The sequence below is a fragment of the Phocoena phocoena genome, chromosome 4, assembly GCF_963924675.1.
Source record: "Phocoena phocoena chromosome 4, mPhoPho1.1, whole genome shotgun sequence".
Lineage (NCBI taxonomy): Eukaryota > Metazoa > Chordata > Mammalia > Artiodactyla > Phocoenidae > Phocoena > Phocoena phocoena.
The window spans coordinates 143,852,809-143,868,818 of record NC_089222.1 but is presented as its reverse complement, the minus strand read 5'-3'; the positions used below and the strand labels follow the sequence as shown (position 1 = coordinate 143,868,818).

The following is a 16,010-nucleotide window of genomic DNA, read 5'->3' as shown; positions in this document are numbered from 1 at the left end:
TAAACAGTGACTCCCCTCCCGCTGCCCCTGGGAATCTCTGTTCCACTTCACGTCTCTCTGATTTGCCTATTCTAGCTACCTCATATAGGTAGAGTCACACAATATTCTTCTGGCTTATTTGACTTCGCAGAATGTTTCATTCCTTCTTTTTTAGGGTAAAAATATATGTATTGACCTCTTCATCTTCCTCTTGTTATTTCCATCATATAAATGTAGTCTTTTAAAATATATATATTTATTTCTTTGTCTGCTCCGGGTCTTAGTTGCAGCATGCGGGATCTTCACTATGGAATGCGGGATCTAGTTCCCTGACCAGGTATCGAAGCTGGGCCCCCTGCATTGGAAGCGCGGAGTCTTAACCCCTGGACCACCAGGGGAGTCCCTAAATGTAGTCTTTTTCAAACAACTTTATTGAGATATCTTTGATATGTAAAGGTCATATGTATATTTAAGGTGTACAACGTGATGTTTTGGTTTATGTATACGTTACGAAAAGGCAGCACAGTCAAGCTATCAAAATGAATGACATTCATCACCCCTACATAGTTGCTGTGTGCGTGTGTCTGTGTGTGTGTGCGTGCGCTCACATGTTGAGAAGATTTTAAAACTTCATTGTTTTTTCATGGCCAAATACTCTTCCACTGTATGGGTAAACCACATTCTGTTTATACATTCATCCGCTGACCAGACACTTGGTTTGTTTCCAGGTTTTTGCTATCGTGAATAGTGCCGTTAGGAATGCGGTGGGCACATACTGTATGTTTCCATTGTTTTTGGCTATACGCGTAGGGGTGGGATTGCCGGGTCACACGGTAGTTGTATGCTTAACCCTTTGAGAAGCTGTCCAGCTGTTGTCCACAGCAGCTGGTGCCTGCGTAGTTATGCCTTTTCCTGCCGAGCTACTTGAGTGAATGGAGCTCCACGCCCAGAGGGGGCTGGGCGCGCAGGGTTCCCAGGACAGGCAACAGAGAAGCAGGCCCTTCTGCAGGTGTTTGGAAACTGCCCGAACTGACGGCATCTCTTCCCCTTGCCTTTGACAGATCCCACCATGCCTTCTGAGACACCCCAAGCAGAAGAGAGGGCTGCAGGGTGCCCCCACCTCTCAGGGGCACACCTGGGGAAAGGAAGCCTGGAAAAGGAGCCTCCGGGAGACAAAGAGGTCCTGTGGATCCGTCCCGATGCCCCGAGCAGGTGCTCCTGGCAGCTGGGCAGACCTGCCACCAACTCTCCACATCACCACACTGCTCTGTGAGTCCCCTTTATGACCATAAGATGGGGGGAAGCGTTTGTTACCTGAAGCCGGGTAGCCACAGGGACCTGGGGTGTGAACCACCACCCCACCACCCCCGTCCCTTGCAGTCACTCTGGATGGATGGTGAGCTGAGGTGGGAGGTATTTTATAGCTGAGTCCCCCAAGGCTCAGAGAGGCCAAGGCTCGTTTGTGCTGTAGCGCAGCACCTAGTTCAGTGCCTCCCAAGAGCAGATGCTCAGTAAATAAAGGGATGTGCCCAGGTCCCACGCTCTGAGTGACAGGTAGGGGGGAGGTTTCGGATCCAGATCTGTCCGGTTGCACACTCTTGTAATTAGGATCATGCCTGCCCTTCTCTGCGTAACTCCAGGCTGTGAAATACTTTTCTGTAGTGGGGTCTTTGTGGTTGGACTGAGACTGTTGGATGAATAAACCACGACTTTAAGCCCTCTCTTGGGTATTCATGTGTCTGCAATGATCTCATTGTGAATAACTGCAGTGGAAAATGCAGTTCATTTCGTTACAGCACCTGCTATATGTGTGCCCTGTTCTAGTGCACCGTCAGATCAACCAGTGGGGAAAAAAAAAAAAGGCAAAACTCCCTGACCCACCATGAAACTCGAACTGAGTTCACTAAACCTTAGGATCATCTCTGTTTCCTTAGTGTTATCTCCCAGAAGTATGACAAGGGAGTCGGAGGAACATGCCTTTCGGATGTTTGACTCTTATCCTTCATACACTGCTGTACCAACGTTTATGATTATTGATTTTCGATTCAGAACGGGGGAGGGGGAGGGGGAGGGGGAGGGGTGCTCTCCTCACTGGGGCCAATGGACCGAAGTAACATTTACAAACCCAGAAGCTCCCGGCGTTAAACATACCTCGATTCTGGGAGCTCAGGAGGCCAAGTTGGCCGCCGGCCATAGGGCGTGAGCCCCTGCTTCCAGAACAAAGCAGAGGGTGAAATGGCTCCGTGAGCTTCTCACTGGGCCTGGGGTGGCTGGGACACCATCCTATCCAGGCTGCAACCTAGCATCACACCTGCACTTCACGTGGTGGCCTGACCCTCCTAAAACGCCCTGGCGGGGTTGCTGTCCCATCGTGAAACTGCTTGTCCCAGTTCAGGTTATGAGGAGCTGGGCCCGGGCCTGAGGCTCTGGGGCTCACCCGCTGTCAGGACGCTGGACCCGGGTCCCTGGACGAGGCAGCCTAGGCGATCCCGGTGGTGAGAGCACAGGGGTGATGAGACAGGTGATGTGGCCGGGTGGCCTGGGGAGACCTCAGAGCCGGTACCTGGATGGGCAGGAGGTGCCAGCCCTGTGGGTATCCGGGGAAGGGGTTCCAGACGGTTCCCAGGTAGCGTGGGCTTAGAACGAGGAACAGAATGGGAGCAGCAGAGGGAGGGGAGGGGCTGCGGAGGGGAAGCAGAGCCAGGCGCCCTGCCAGGCGAGGGGGTTTCAGGTTATTCCAGGGGGCTGTAGGGCTCTGCTCCCAGAAGCCTCCTGGGCTGTCACAGGGAAAGCAGCTGAGATAAGGTGTTAAATTCCCTCCCCAGGCCTGGCCCGATCACCTCAGGCAAGCTTCCCAGGTGACTTTCTGCCCCCCACCCCCACCCCCCACCCCCGGCCCTGGTGCTGAGTCAGGAGCCCTGAGTTCTCCGCAGGGGCGGGCTGGGCCTCCCGGTTCTCAGGCTGCTACAACCTTTGCTGGGGGTGGATGACTCAGCCGCCCTCCAGTCCTTCCCAGGTGTTTACCCCTCCTGCCTTGGCTTTAACTAGTTAATAAGTCAACCCCGAGGTCGCCCCTAGAACCTGGTCTCCCTCCAAGTCTGGGGTCAGGAGCCCTTTGCCCCCGCCCCGGCTCTCCCCTCACCCCAACTTCCGCACCTCTCTTGGCCAAGCCTGCCTCTGGCGGGGCTTGGGGCATCCGTGCCACCTTGGAGGGTGCAGCTGGGCTCCAGCCAGGCCATGTTGCTGCCTGTGTGGGCCCCGGGGCGGAAGGCGGCATTCCCGGGGAGCTGTGGATCACCACCTTGGGAGCGGGGAGGAATCTACATGGTTAATGGGTCCCTGCAGTGGGGACCGCGGCTCACGCAAGTGTGAGAGCCGTGGGGATGGCACCTGAGAAATCCAGGGTGTAGGAAGCCATTGAGTTTCTTGGAACTCACGTCAGTTTTGCATATTCCGGGATGAATAGTCGGTCCCTGAGGATGAGGGTGGAGGCAACATCGTGGGGGCCACTCAGGAAATGCAGGTATCACAGCGTGCACAGCTGAGCAGCGGCTGAGCTGTCCCACACCTTCCTGTCACCTGTCACCGGCTGCTCAGCTGGAAGAACCACTGGGGAGGGGGGGGCAGTCACTCGAATGTAAAGGGGGACAGTTGGTCCATGAGAAGCGAATCCCGTTCTGAGCCTGGAGGCCCACCTGGGAATTCGCCTGACCTTAGCCCCAAGGACAAGAGATGACCCGCCAGAGGCCTTTGTTCTTTGGTCTGAGTATCAGGCTTCCTGCCACCTGTGCCAGACACTCTGAGTGATGCCAGGTGCCTGGGTGGGCTCTTTGCAGTCACTGTCACTGTCACTGCCCGGTGGCCAGACCGTCTGAGGGGGTCTCTGTCCAGCGGTCCCCACCAGTTTTTTCATCCAAGAAAAGGAAGGGAGGTATCCCAGGAGGCAGGTGCTGAGAGAGGAGATGAACTGAAGATCAAAAACCTAAAAAGATCGGGACTTCCCTGGTGGTCCAGTGGCTATGACTCCACCTTCCAGTGCAGGGGGCGCGGGTTTGATCCCATATGCCAAAAAAAAAAAACAAACCTAAAAAGGTGGACCAGGACGTGATGTTTTGAAATCAGTGTTTGTTTGTTTTAACTTTTTTATTTGGAAATAACACTCAAATGAAGTTGCAAAAATCATACCGAGAGGTCGTGGGGACGTTCGCCCACCTGCCCACTGATACCATCTGTTACCACAGTGAGTTTTCAAACCCCGGAAACATTGGTGCAGTTGTTCACTAAACTGCGTTCGTTTTCATAGGTTTTGAGGTGTACTTGCCCGTGCGTGTGTGTGTGACCTTTTAGCAAATGTGGATTTGTGTACTTGCCACCCGGTTCCTCATGAAAGGCAATTCTTTGCTTTACTTCTCGATTTATTTAAAAGAATGTGCTGGCCTGCCACGGCTGGTACCATTTTGTTTTTCTGAGTAATCGTGGACTCCTCTGTTTTAGGGAGAAATCTCCCAAAATCCTGCCGGACATCCTGAAGAAGATTGGGGATACCCCGATGGTGAGGATTAACAAGATTGGGAAGAACTTCGGCCTGAAGTGTGAGCTCCGTGAGTGCCGGCTTCCTGCGCGCGGCTCGCAGGCCGGGGGCGCGGGTGGGCCCCTCACACCCTGCGGGAGGGGTGTTTGACCACGTCAGGTGAGGTCGGGAGAGGGTGAGAAAGCCCTCGCCGGAGTCGGTGTAAGGGAGGCCGCGGCCTGTGAGCCGAGGCCTGGATTGTGGAGGGAAGCGTGTCCGGGCAGATGTTGGGGGCAGAACCCGAGCCGGGAAGGCGGTGCTCTAAGCCGGCAGCTGCAGAAGCAGAGCGGCGCCGGTCTGTCTCGGACTCTCGTAGGGAGGGGCAGCCATGCCGTGGGTGGGGTGGGCTGACCTGAGAGCCGGGGCGGTTTTTGTGATGAGGGTCTCAGCCATCAGCCGGGCAGGAACTGGCTGCCCCGGTGCTCAGACAGACAGTTCGCGTCTCACTTAGGAGACACAGAGTGGGGATTTGGGAGCTGTGTCTGGTACTCATGGGGATCACCCGAGAGTCTTATCCAAGTCCTATGGAGAAGGGACTAATTTGCAGGAGGCTGTTTCCAGGAACACAAGAGGGTGGGGGGCTTTCTTCACCTCCACTGTTCTCCCAGCTCGGAGCCCAGGTAGATGTCAGCCTTGTCCCAGAGGAAGTGACAGGTGCAGAGGCCCTGGGGTGGACCAGGCCTGGTGCTGCTGGGGCAGAGAGAGCTGGGGAGGGGAGAGCGTGGGGGTCCTTGGGGGTCAACACCTCCTAGGGGAGGGACCGAGGCCACGTGGTCGATTCACCCCAGAGGCATCACCATCAGAGGCTTCCCGCGCACGCCTCTGGTGAAGAATTCTCTCATAAGCAACAAGCAGTACGCACTCCCAGGCGCTGCTGGGGGTGTATCAGAACAACCCAGGAGAGCTATCGTCTGCTCTGTGCTCCTCCGTCAGATAACAGAGACCAGTAACTAGTACCCCGTAGGCATGGGCCTGCTGCATGCACTTCAACTTGGCAGGAGCCCCTGAAGTAGGTTTTACTGTGTCCATTTTACAGATGGAAAAACCGAGCCTCCGGTTGGTTACTTGGCTTGCCCACGGCTGATCAGCTTGAATCCCTGCGTCTCTGTTGGCTTTCCCATGGGCTCATTAGAATTTTCTAACAAGTAATTCAAGTGTGTGACCTACAAGAGTGTGGGGTGCGGGGCTCCTCAGCGGTCAGACATTCAAGAGCCCCTCCTTCACTGTCCCGGCAGGGGCCTCTCTGGGTCTTGTGGATTTCAGAAACCAGGACAAAGCAGGAGGAGCTTGTTTTGTGGGTGCTGCAGGCCGGCCTGGTCCTTCAATCACATTTGGTGCCATCTCTCCCCCTTTTACGAACACTGCATGTTTTTGAGAGGGGCACAGGAGAGGGCGTCGTATCTGCTAGGTGGGGAAGATGGCGGGTGTGCAAGGTGTGTGGGTCCTGGTCTGGGGGTGTGACGGGCGAGCTGTGGCTTCAGGACATCAGGTCGTCTGTCGTGATCCGCTGGGTACGGCGGGGCTGTCTGCCCTGATTTAAGCCTGGGCTCCAGTCGGCCGCCCCCTGCACACCCAGCAAGTCTCTTCGGGACTGTGCTGCGTCACGGGGGTGGCTCTGCTCCATCCATCCAGTTGGGGGGGGCTCCTCGGGCTGCTCTGTCTCATGCACTTGGAGTTGCCACGTGGTCCATGGGGGGTGGGACGGGCAGGTGCCAGAAGCTCCCGTGGGCAAGCACCCTCACCCACGTCAGGTGTGGGAGGTGACAATGAATGGAAAGGCGATGATTTTCAGGACCACTGAAGCTTGTCCCTGTATCCTGGGCGTATCGGGTGCTGGGGAGGGGACGGCACGGCAGGCATCCCTTAGCATCAGGGTCCTCTTCCTCTCTCATGATGCGTCTCTGGCTCCAGTGGCCAAGTGTGAGTTCTTCAACGCGGGCGGGAGCGTGAAGGACCGCATCAGCCTGCGAATGATTGAGGATGCTGAGCGCGAGGGGACCCTGAAGCCTGGGGACACCATCATCGAGCCGACGTCGGGGAACACAGGTGGGCGCTGCCACGGGCCAGAGCTCCCGGCCCGGGTGACCCAGGGCTGCACGCGCTGGTCTGTCCGGCTGGCCCTTCCCTTCCATCCACGCACTTTGCTCGGCACCTGACGCCTGTGTGCAGGTGTGTGGCTGAGCCCAGCTTTCTCTGATATCTTGCCGTCCCAGCTGCATTGGTGATGTTGGAGTCTGTTATGTGGGCAACTACACCTTGTAGTAAAAATCTGTCCTGGTTTCCTTTGGCTGCGGTAATAAATCCCACAGCCTAGGCGGCTTAATCAACAGACACTTATTATCTCGCAGTCTGAAGGCTGGACAACTGACATCAGGTGTCAACAGGGCTGGTTCCTCCTGAGGCCTCTCTCCTGGGCATCTTCTCCCTGTGTCCTCACGTGCGTCCCTCTGTGTGTGTCTGTGTGCTGATCTCTTCTTATGAGGACACCAGACATACAGGGTTAGGGCCCACCCATATGACCTCGTTTAACCTTAATCTCCTCTTCAAAGACCCATCTCCAGTTAGAGTCACATTCTGAGGGGGGTTGCAGGGTAGGACTTCAACAGATGAATTTTGGAGGGACACAGTTGAGTCCGTAACACTCCACCCTCTGGCCCCCAGAATTCATGTCCTTCTCGAATGCAAAGTATATTCACCCCCCTCCCAACAGCCCCCCAAAGTCTGAACCCATTCCAGCACCGACGTTAAGTCTCATCTAAGGATCACCTAAATCAGAGGTGGATGAGACCTGAGGCTCGATTCCTCCTGAAGCAAAATTCCCCTCCGGCTGCGAACCTTCAAACCGGACGATTTATGTGTTTCCAAAGCACAGTGGCAGGCCAGGCACAGGACAGACATTCTCATCCAAACCCAGAAAGGGGTCGTGGGTCCCAAGCAGGTCCGAAGCCGAGTGGGGCAAACTCCAGGAGATCTTGAGGCTCCAGAACCCTCCTCTCTGGCTCCGTGTTCTGTCTTCAGACTAACTGGGGTGGCCCCTCCCCTCAGCCCTGGGCAGCGGCCCCGACCCCTTTGGAACCAGGGAGGAGGCGTCCGGCCCGGGCCTGTGCCCCGGCCCCGTGGTGGGGCTGGGGACGGGAACACGCGGGCTCCACAACGTCTGCTGCTATTGTCACCTCCCAGGCGCCCAGTAAGAGCTGGAGGAATTGGGGTTCATGGTGGGCAGCCTGCTTTTTTCTCTGGGCACACTTGCCTTTTTATCTCTGCCTCCACATTCTCCTCTTATCCCCTCATTTGAGGGCAGAAGGGGATGATGTAGGGCATTTTTGCAGCGCCCTCTCCCCTGGGCCTTTGGGGCTGGAAGCGGGGTCTCGGGGGCACCGTGGCCCCCTCTCACTGCATGTGCTGTCCCCAGGGATCGGGCTGGCCCTGGCTGCCGCGGTGAAGGGCTACCATTGCATCATCGTGATGCCAGAGAAGATGAGTACTGAGAAGGTAGGCGGGCATCTCCCCGGCCCCTGCCCCTGCGCTGAGGGCCCGGTGGGGAGGTGAAGGCCACCGCGTACCTCTGCAGGTGGACGTCCTGCGCGCCCTGGGGGCCGAGATCGTGAGGACACCCACCAACGCCAGATTCGACTCCCCTGAGTCACATGTGGGTGTGGCCTGGAGGCTGAGGAACGAGATCCCCAATTCCCACATCCTGGACCAGGTGAGGGCCGGGCCCTGGGGCGACTGTGTGCCCAGAGGCTTGGGACCAAGTGGGGCCTTCCCTGGGGGATGTCCGCCGGGGGCTTGGGGGTGGTGTCACATCCGCAGCAGGAGCAGAGGCTGCAGAGGGACCGACGCACTGGGACGCGGTCACTGGCCTCTCCCAGCCCAGTGTGTGGCCGGCAGGGTCGGCCAAGCCTTTGGCTGTGCTGTCTGTGTGCCGGCTGCGAGGGCTCAGCCCAGTGCGCTGGAACGCCCTTTGCAGAGGACCCGGGAAGCTCTCTACAGGCATAAAATACATGCAGACCTTTTGACTGGAAGCTCTTCTTTGTCACTCACTCCACGTCTGGGTTAATTCAGAAATCGCATCTTGTGGAGAGCTGGTTTTCATGCTTGGTGTCTGTTGAGGTGCCCGGGCCATTCCCCGAGCTGCCGGCATCCTCTCTGGCTTTGCACTGAGCTGTTTGCCTGGTGCCCTGGGGCCGCTGCCGGTTCTGTGCCTCGACTTCAGCACGACTCCTTTGCTCTCTTTCCTTGCAGTACCGCAATGCCAGCAACCCTCTCGCTCACTACGACATCACGGCCGAGGAGATCCTGCAGCAGTGTGACGGTGTATACTTCTAACCCTGCTGTCCATCTTGACTGGGAGTGTACAAGTCACTTACCCGCTCCTTCGTAAACTCCTTTTAATCCTTCAAAACCCAGCTCAGATGTCCCCTCTCCGTGAAGTGCTTTCTAGAACATTTCTCTAGAGCGGTTTCCTCCCTCTTGGACTTTGCCCGTGCCTCTCCTACAGCACCAAACATGTCATGTGGTTGTATTTGTTTACCTAGCAGTCTTTCCTCCAGACCTGTAGGAGCTCTTGAGTGCAGGGCACAAGGGTGTCCCACGCTGGTTCTGGGCTCACAGCTGGGGCTTCACGTTGCTGGACGGCACTTGGCCTCAAGTCCCAGCCTGGGCACTGAATTCAACACTGGGGTTTTCTCATCTGCAGAACTGGGGTGGTGACATCTGCAATTAGCTTACTCTGTACAGACTTGAGGCTGCTTGGAACCTCTCCGCACAGTTGGTGCCAAGGCCGAGGGGGTTGCGATGTTTTCTGACAGGCTGTTTCCCTAAGAGGTCTTCGGGAAGAGTCGCCAGGGGCTTGGCACCCCTGGCTTCCTGTTTGGTGCCTAGCGTTGGCTTAAGTGCCCTCGTTCCGTGCCCAGGAGCCAGGCAGCAAAGTCCAGGCATTTGCTCACCCAGGTCTTACGTGTGAGAATCCTCTCATTCGGTAAAAACAGCCTTTCTGCCTCAGCACGGGTGCCCGCGCTGACTTGTCTGCGGGCGCCTGAGCTGGCCACTGGACACTGAGAGAGCCCAGACAACGTCTGAGCCAAGCTGAGCGGTTTATTCTGGTCCCTTTGATAATTCAGTTCACTTATCCACGTCGTCTGAACCAAACAGCTTAAGGAAGTGTGAAGAGCCTCCCTGGGCTCAGCCCTCAGCCACCTGGGGCCCACCTCCTGCAGGAAGTCACCTCGTTCACGGTTCACGATTCACGACAAATAGGGATTTCAGGGACTGGCTGCGTTTAGCCTTAAATGGGGCTCCCTGGGGCTCTGTTACCATGACTGTGTCTCAAAGATGGAGGACTGTGATGAGAGGCTTTAAATTTGAGAATAGGTTTGCTTTTGCCCCTTTTGGTAACTTGCCTTCGTTGTGGTTGAAGACCTTCTTGCTTCTTATTAAGAGTGGAGGGCTGAGCAGAAACTAACACACCATTGTAAAGCAATTATACTCCAATAAAGATGCTTCAAAAAAAAAAAAGAGTGGGGGTCGGCCGCTCCTGCCTGAGGATGTTCTCCCTGACGTGCCTTCTCCCCTGTCAGGGAGGCTGGACATGCTGGTGGCGTCGGCGGGCACGGGGGGCACCATCACAGGCATCGCCAGGAAGCTGAAGGAGAAGTGCCCTGGATGCAAGGTGAGGGGCTGCGAGGGCGCCACCCTGCCCCGCCCAGGAGATGTGGGCCTGGACGTGTGCGCGTTTCCCACCTACGGCCTGAACTGCAGCTGGAGGCTTAACTGTTGGGCTCCTTGGCCTTGGGCCCACAGAGTGGCCTCTGCTTTAGAGCCGGAAGTTCCCATGTCTGACACTTCTGCATAGACGGCCTTGCATCTTGTATGGGGGGGTTGTACCTGTGCCTGCCCCGGGGATAAAGGACCCAGCAACCTGGACGCCCAGATGAGCTGGGGGTGGGAGAGTCCATTTGGGTGGCCTCCAAGGGTCATTCCAGAAGCCGAGAGCTCTCAGGTTCAGGTCCTACCGCTGCCCCACCGGGGCTCTGAGAGTAGGGGAGGGGCACCTGAGCCTGGGGAGGGGCTCAGAGAGACCCCCGCTGGAGGTGCCGAGCGCACCCTTCCCCTCTCCGCCGTCCAGGAGAGGTCAGTCCTAGCACCCCCCTCGCCCCAGGCTCCCGCTGTCCCGGGGCGTCTCTCGGGGCTGTCCTCGGGCACCCCCCGCAGGAGGAGCTTTCCAGGACGCCACTTCCCCCAGCCTCGTGCTGCCCCTTGAGTGCCCTGAGGTGGACATTTATTTACCTTGCGATCTCCCAGCGCCCGGGCCTGGGTTAGTGGGTTTCGAGCCTCGTGCCCGAGGTCCGGGAACGGGGCCCGCGCCCGGATGACAGCCAGGTGCATCCAGGTGAGACTTGAGCCCCAAGGCTGCCCACTCTGCAGATCATCGGGGTGGACCCCGAAGGCTCCATCCTCGCAGAGCCCGAGGAGCTGAACCAGACGGAGCAGACAGCCTACGAGGTGGAAGGGATCGGCTACGACTTCATCCCCACCGTGCTGGACAGGACGGTAGGCGGGGCAGCAGTGACAAGCCCAGGCCACAGCCTTGCCTGGCTGGGCACGGGGTGGGGGGGGGTGGCGCGGCGTGGGGGGCGCCTGGCTGAGCGGGAACAGAGACGCGAGCTCCACGCTGCACGGGGCAGTAGTCTCGGGGGTCATGACGTGGTGACTCGCGGTACTGTACCTGACGAGCGAGCGTGTACCACGGCCCTGTTGGGCAGACACAGAGGCCGTTGGGGGGTGGCGGGTGGCACAGACCACCCTGGCAGGGGGAGGGAGCCGGGTGGCTGGAGCGGGGAAGCAGGCCGACGTGGGAGAGCTAAGGACCCCAGAGAAGGCTCCTTTTAAGGACCCTAAAGGATGCTTCGGTCAGAGACCTAGACTACAAGTATGGCCCTCAGCGGGGCTGCTGGGCGGTTTTACTGGCCACGTGCACGGTGCGCTGGACCCGGGGGGAGGGGGTGGGGCGCGACCTAGGTCTGCAGATGCGAGTCCTGGATCCCAGACAAGGGGCTGGGCCGCATCCCTGGAGGGTCACGACCTCCCGGACCGAGGTCCTCTGTGAGGTTGCAACCTGGGCGGTGGTGCCCACGCCCGCCACACCCCCGCTGCCCAGCGCCCGGCGCTGCCCGGCCTGACCGCCTGCCCTCGGCCCCCCAGGTGGTGGACACGTGGTTCAAGAGCAACGACGAGGATGCCTTCGCCTTCGCGCGCATGCTGATCGCGCAGGAGGGGCTGCTGTGCGGTAAGTGGGGCGCCGGGCACTCGGCCTCTGCCAGCTGCTGGGCCAGCGCCGGAAGGACACCCTCGCTCTGGGGCTGCCCGGCCCACCTGCACCCCATCTGCTGCAGGGCTTGGAGGTTCTGTGCGGGGAGGGTTTGGTCGTGACAGTCGGTGGTAACGAGGAGAATGTGGGTGGACAGTGAGAATCGGGGGTCCTCCCAGCACCCCGAGCCCGGTCCCTCCACCGAGGACCCCTCCACAGCGTGTTGGGGCGTGCACACGCACTGGCACGCACACGCGCATCGCACGCCCCCGCCCCCGGCGGGTCTGACCCCGACCCTCCCGGCAGGCGGCAGTGCCGGCAGTGCCATGTCGGTGGCCGTGAAGGCCGCCCAGGAGCTCAGGGAGGAGCAGCGCTGCGTGGTGATCCTGCCGGACTCTGTGCGGAACTACATGTAAGGAGCGGTCCCTCCGGCCCCTCGGCTGCCCGCACTCCGCCCCCCAGGCGCCTGTGCCGGCTCTGCTGCCCGCCAGGCCTCCCCGAGACGCGGCAGCAGGAGGGAGGGCGCGTGGGGGTCTGTGAGGCCGCGGGGGACGCGGAGGAGGACGCAGCCGCCCTAAGAACGCCTCGGCAACCCCCGCTGCAGGGAGCATCGGCTCTGCTGCTACGCTCACACGCAGCCCCAACCTGGCGAGACCCAGGCTGGGCTCGGCAGCCCCGGGGACGGGCTGTGCGACGCCTGCCTGCTGGCCTCCGAGGCCCCTTCGAGTCCAGTGGTGCTGAGTATCTGCACACCTGCCCAGGTGGCAGCTTGCGTCCTCCTGCTTCCAGTTCCCGTCCTCTGGGCCGATGGCGCCCGTCTGGGGCCACCGGCCGAAAGAGCCAGGGTTGCTGTGCGGGAACAAGGGCACAGGGGGCTAGAGACCTCCCCCACGGCCCCGTGGGCTTCCTCCCTGGCCCAGGAGTGGCAGGTTACATACCTCGGGTGAGCTCCGCTGCCCCTGGTGGGCGCCCGTTCCAGCAGGGGGTGAGGCACGTCTGGGCGTCCACTGCCAGGTTGCCCTGAGCACGGCCGTCCGCTCACACCGCACGGCGCGTGAGAACGGCCATCTCCCCGTGGGCTGGGCCGGCCTGCTGTGCGTGCGCACTCCTGCCTGTGTGTGTGGGAGAGAAATGGCGAGAGTGTGACTGAATGATCATGTCTCGGGCACACACGTCTAGGCTGGGGGGCTGTGGGTCCTCCCTGCTCCCCACTTTCTTGGTCCTCGTCTGCCTTTTCTTTTTTTTTAACATCTCTATTGGAGTATACGTGCTTCACAATGGTGTGTTAGTTTCTGCTGTATCACAAAGTGAATCAGTTATACATGTACATACGTTCCCATATCTCTTCCCTCTTGCGTCTCCCTCCCTCCCACCCTCCCTATCCCGCCCCTCTAGGTGGTCACAAAGCACCGAGCTGATCTCCCTGTGCTATGCGGCTGCCTCCCACTAGCTATCTATTTTACATTTGGTAGTGTTTATATTTCCATGCCACTCTCTCACTTCGTCCCAGCTTACCCTTCCCCCTCCCCGTATCCTCAAGTGCATTCTCTACGTCTGCGTCTTTATTCCTGTCCTGCCCCTAGGTCTTCAGAAACTTTTTTTTTTTTTTAGATTCCATATATATGTTAGCACACGGTATTTGTTTCTCTTTCTGACTTACTTCACTCTGTATGACAGACTCTAAGTCCTTCCACCTCACTAAAACTAACTCAATTTCGTTTCTTTTTATGGCTGAGTAATATTCCATTGTATATATGTGCCACATCTTCTTTATCCATTCATCTGTCAGTGGACACTTACCATGTCCTGACTATTGTAAATAGTGATGCAGTGAACATTGTGGTGCATGACTCTTTGAATTATGGTCTTCTCAGGGTATGTGCCCGGTAGTGGGATTGCTGGGTCATATGGCAGTTCTATTTTTAGTTTTTTAAGGAACCTCCATACTGTTCTCCATAGTGGCTATATCAATTTACATTCCCACCAACAGTGCAAGAGGGTTCCCTTTTCTCCACACCCTCTCCAGCATTTATTGTTTGTAGATTTTTTGATGATGGCCATTCTGACCAGTGTGAGGTGATATTTAATTGTAGTTCTGATTTGCATTTCTCTAATGGTTAGTGATGTTGAGCCTCCTTTCATGTGTTTGTTGGCAATCTGTATATCTTTGGAGAAATGTCTGTTTAGGTCTTCTGCCCATTTTTGGTTTGGGTTGTTTGTTAATTGATATTGAGCTGCATGAGCTGCTTGTATATTTTGGAGATTAATCCTTTGTCAGTTGCTTCACTTACAAATATTTTCTCCCATTCTGAGGGTTGTCTTTTGGTCTTGTTTATGGTTTCCTTTGCTGTGCAAAAGCTTTTAAGTTTCATTAGGTCCCATTTGTTTGTTTTTGTTTTTATTTCCATTTGTCTAAGAGGTGGGTCAAAAAGGATCTTGCTGTGACTTATATCATTGGGTGTTCTGCCTGTGTTTTCCTCTAAGAGTTTTATAGTGTCTTGCCTTACATTTAGGCTTTAATCCATTTTGAGTTTATTTCTGTGTACGGTGTTAGGGAGTGTTCTAATTTCATTCTTTTCCATGTACCTGTCCAGTTTTCCCGGCACAACTTATTGAAGAGGCTGTCTTTTCTCCATTGTATATTCTTGCCTCCTTTATCAAGGATAAGGTGACCATGTGTGCGTGGGTTTATCTCTGGGCTTTCTGTCCTGTTCCATTGATCTGTATTCTGTTTTTGTGCCAGTACCATACTGTCTTGATTACTGTAGCTTTGTAGTATAGTCTGAAATCAGGGAGCCTGATTCCTCCAGCTCCGTTTTTCTTTCTCAAGATTGCTTTGGCTATTCGGGGTCTTTTGTGTTTCCATACAAATTGTGAGATTTTTTGTTCTAGTTCTGTGAAAAATGCCATTGGTAGTTTGATAGGGATTTCACTGAATCTGTAGATTGCTTTGGGTAGTAAAGTCATTTTCACAGTGTTCATTCTTTCAATCCAAGAATATGGTATATCTCCCCATCTGTTTTATCTTTAATTTCTTTCATCAGTGGCTTATAGTTTTCTGCATACAGGTCTTTTGTCTCCTTAGGTAGGTTTATTCCTAGGTATTTTATTCTTTTTGTTGCAATGGTAAACGGGAGTGTTTCCTTAGTTTCTCTTTCAGATTTTTCATCATTAGTGTATAGGAATGCAAGAGATTTCTGTGCATTAATTTTGTATCCTGCTACTTTACCAGATTCATTGATTAGCACTAGTAGTTTTCTGGTAGCATCTTTAGGATTCCCTATGTATAGTATCATGTCATCTGTAAACAATGACAGTTTTACTTCCTCTTTTCTGATTTGGATTCCTTTTCTTTCTTTTTCGTCTCTGATTGCTGTGGCTAAAACTTCCAAAACTATGTTGAATAATAGTAGTGAGAGTGGGGCAACCTTGTCTTCTTCCTGATCTTAGTGGAAATGGTTTCAGTTTTTCACCATTGAGAATGATGTTGGCCGTGGGTTTGTCATATACGGCCTTCATTATGTTGAGGTAAGATCCCTCTATGCCTACTTTCTGGAGAGTTTTTATCATAAATGGGTGTTGAATTTTGTCGAAAGCTTTCTCTGCATCTATTGAGATTTTCATATGGTTTTTATCCTTCAATTTGTTAATATGGTATATCACATGGTTTGATTTGCGTATATTGAAGAATCCTTGCATCCCTGGGATAAACCCCACTTAATCATGGTGTATGATCCTTTTAATGTGCTGTTGGATTCTGTTTGCTAGTATTTTGTTGAGGATTTTTGCATCTACGTTCATCAGTGATCTTGGCCTGTAGTTTTCTTTCTTTGTGACATCTTTGTCTGGTTTTGGTATCAGGGTGACGGTGGCCTCGTAGAATGAGTTTGGGAGTGTTCCTCCCTCTGCTATATTTTGGAAGAGTTTGAGAAGGATAGGTGTTAGCTCTTTTCTAAGTGTTTGATAGAATTTGCCTATGAAGCCATCTGGTCCTGGGCTTTTGTTTGTTGGAAGGTTTTTAATCACAGTTTCAATTTCAGTGCTTGTGATTGGTCTGTTTATATTTTCTATTTCTTCCTTGTTCAGTCTTGGAAAGTTGTGCTTTTCTAAGAATTTGTCCATTTCTTCCAGGTTGTCCATTTTATTGGCATA

General features: G+C 55.3%; 1 protein-coding gene across 1 annotated transcript in view; it reads left to right on the top strand.

Annotated features, from left to right (window-relative positions):
• CBS (cystathionine beta-synthase) overlaps window positions 1-16,010 on the top strand; it is a 30,474-nt gene that overhangs the window by 2,649 nt on the left and 11,815 nt on the right. Inside the window, exons 2-11 of the mRNA XM_065876166.1 lie at window positions 1,041-1,248; window positions 4,474-4,580; window positions 6,461-6,595; window positions 7,962-8,041; window positions 8,121-8,255; window positions 8,795-8,864; window positions 10,129-10,220; window positions 10,976-11,101; window positions 11,753-11,837; window positions 12,165-12,270. Coding sequence (XP_065732238.1) covers window positions 1,049-1,248; window positions 4,474-4,580; window positions 6,461-6,595; window positions 7,962-8,041; window positions 8,121-8,255; window positions 8,795-8,864; window positions 10,129-10,220; window positions 10,976-11,101; window positions 11,753-11,837; window positions 12,165-12,270 — 1,136 coding nt within the window. The 5' untranslated portion in view covers window positions 1,041-1,048. The remainder of the gene's footprint in view (window positions 1-1,040; window positions 1,249-4,473; window positions 4,581-6,460; window positions 6,596-7,961; window positions 8,042-8,120; window positions 8,256-8,794; window positions 8,865-10,128; window positions 10,221-10,975; window positions 11,102-11,752; window positions 11,838-12,164; window positions 12,271-16,010) is intronic.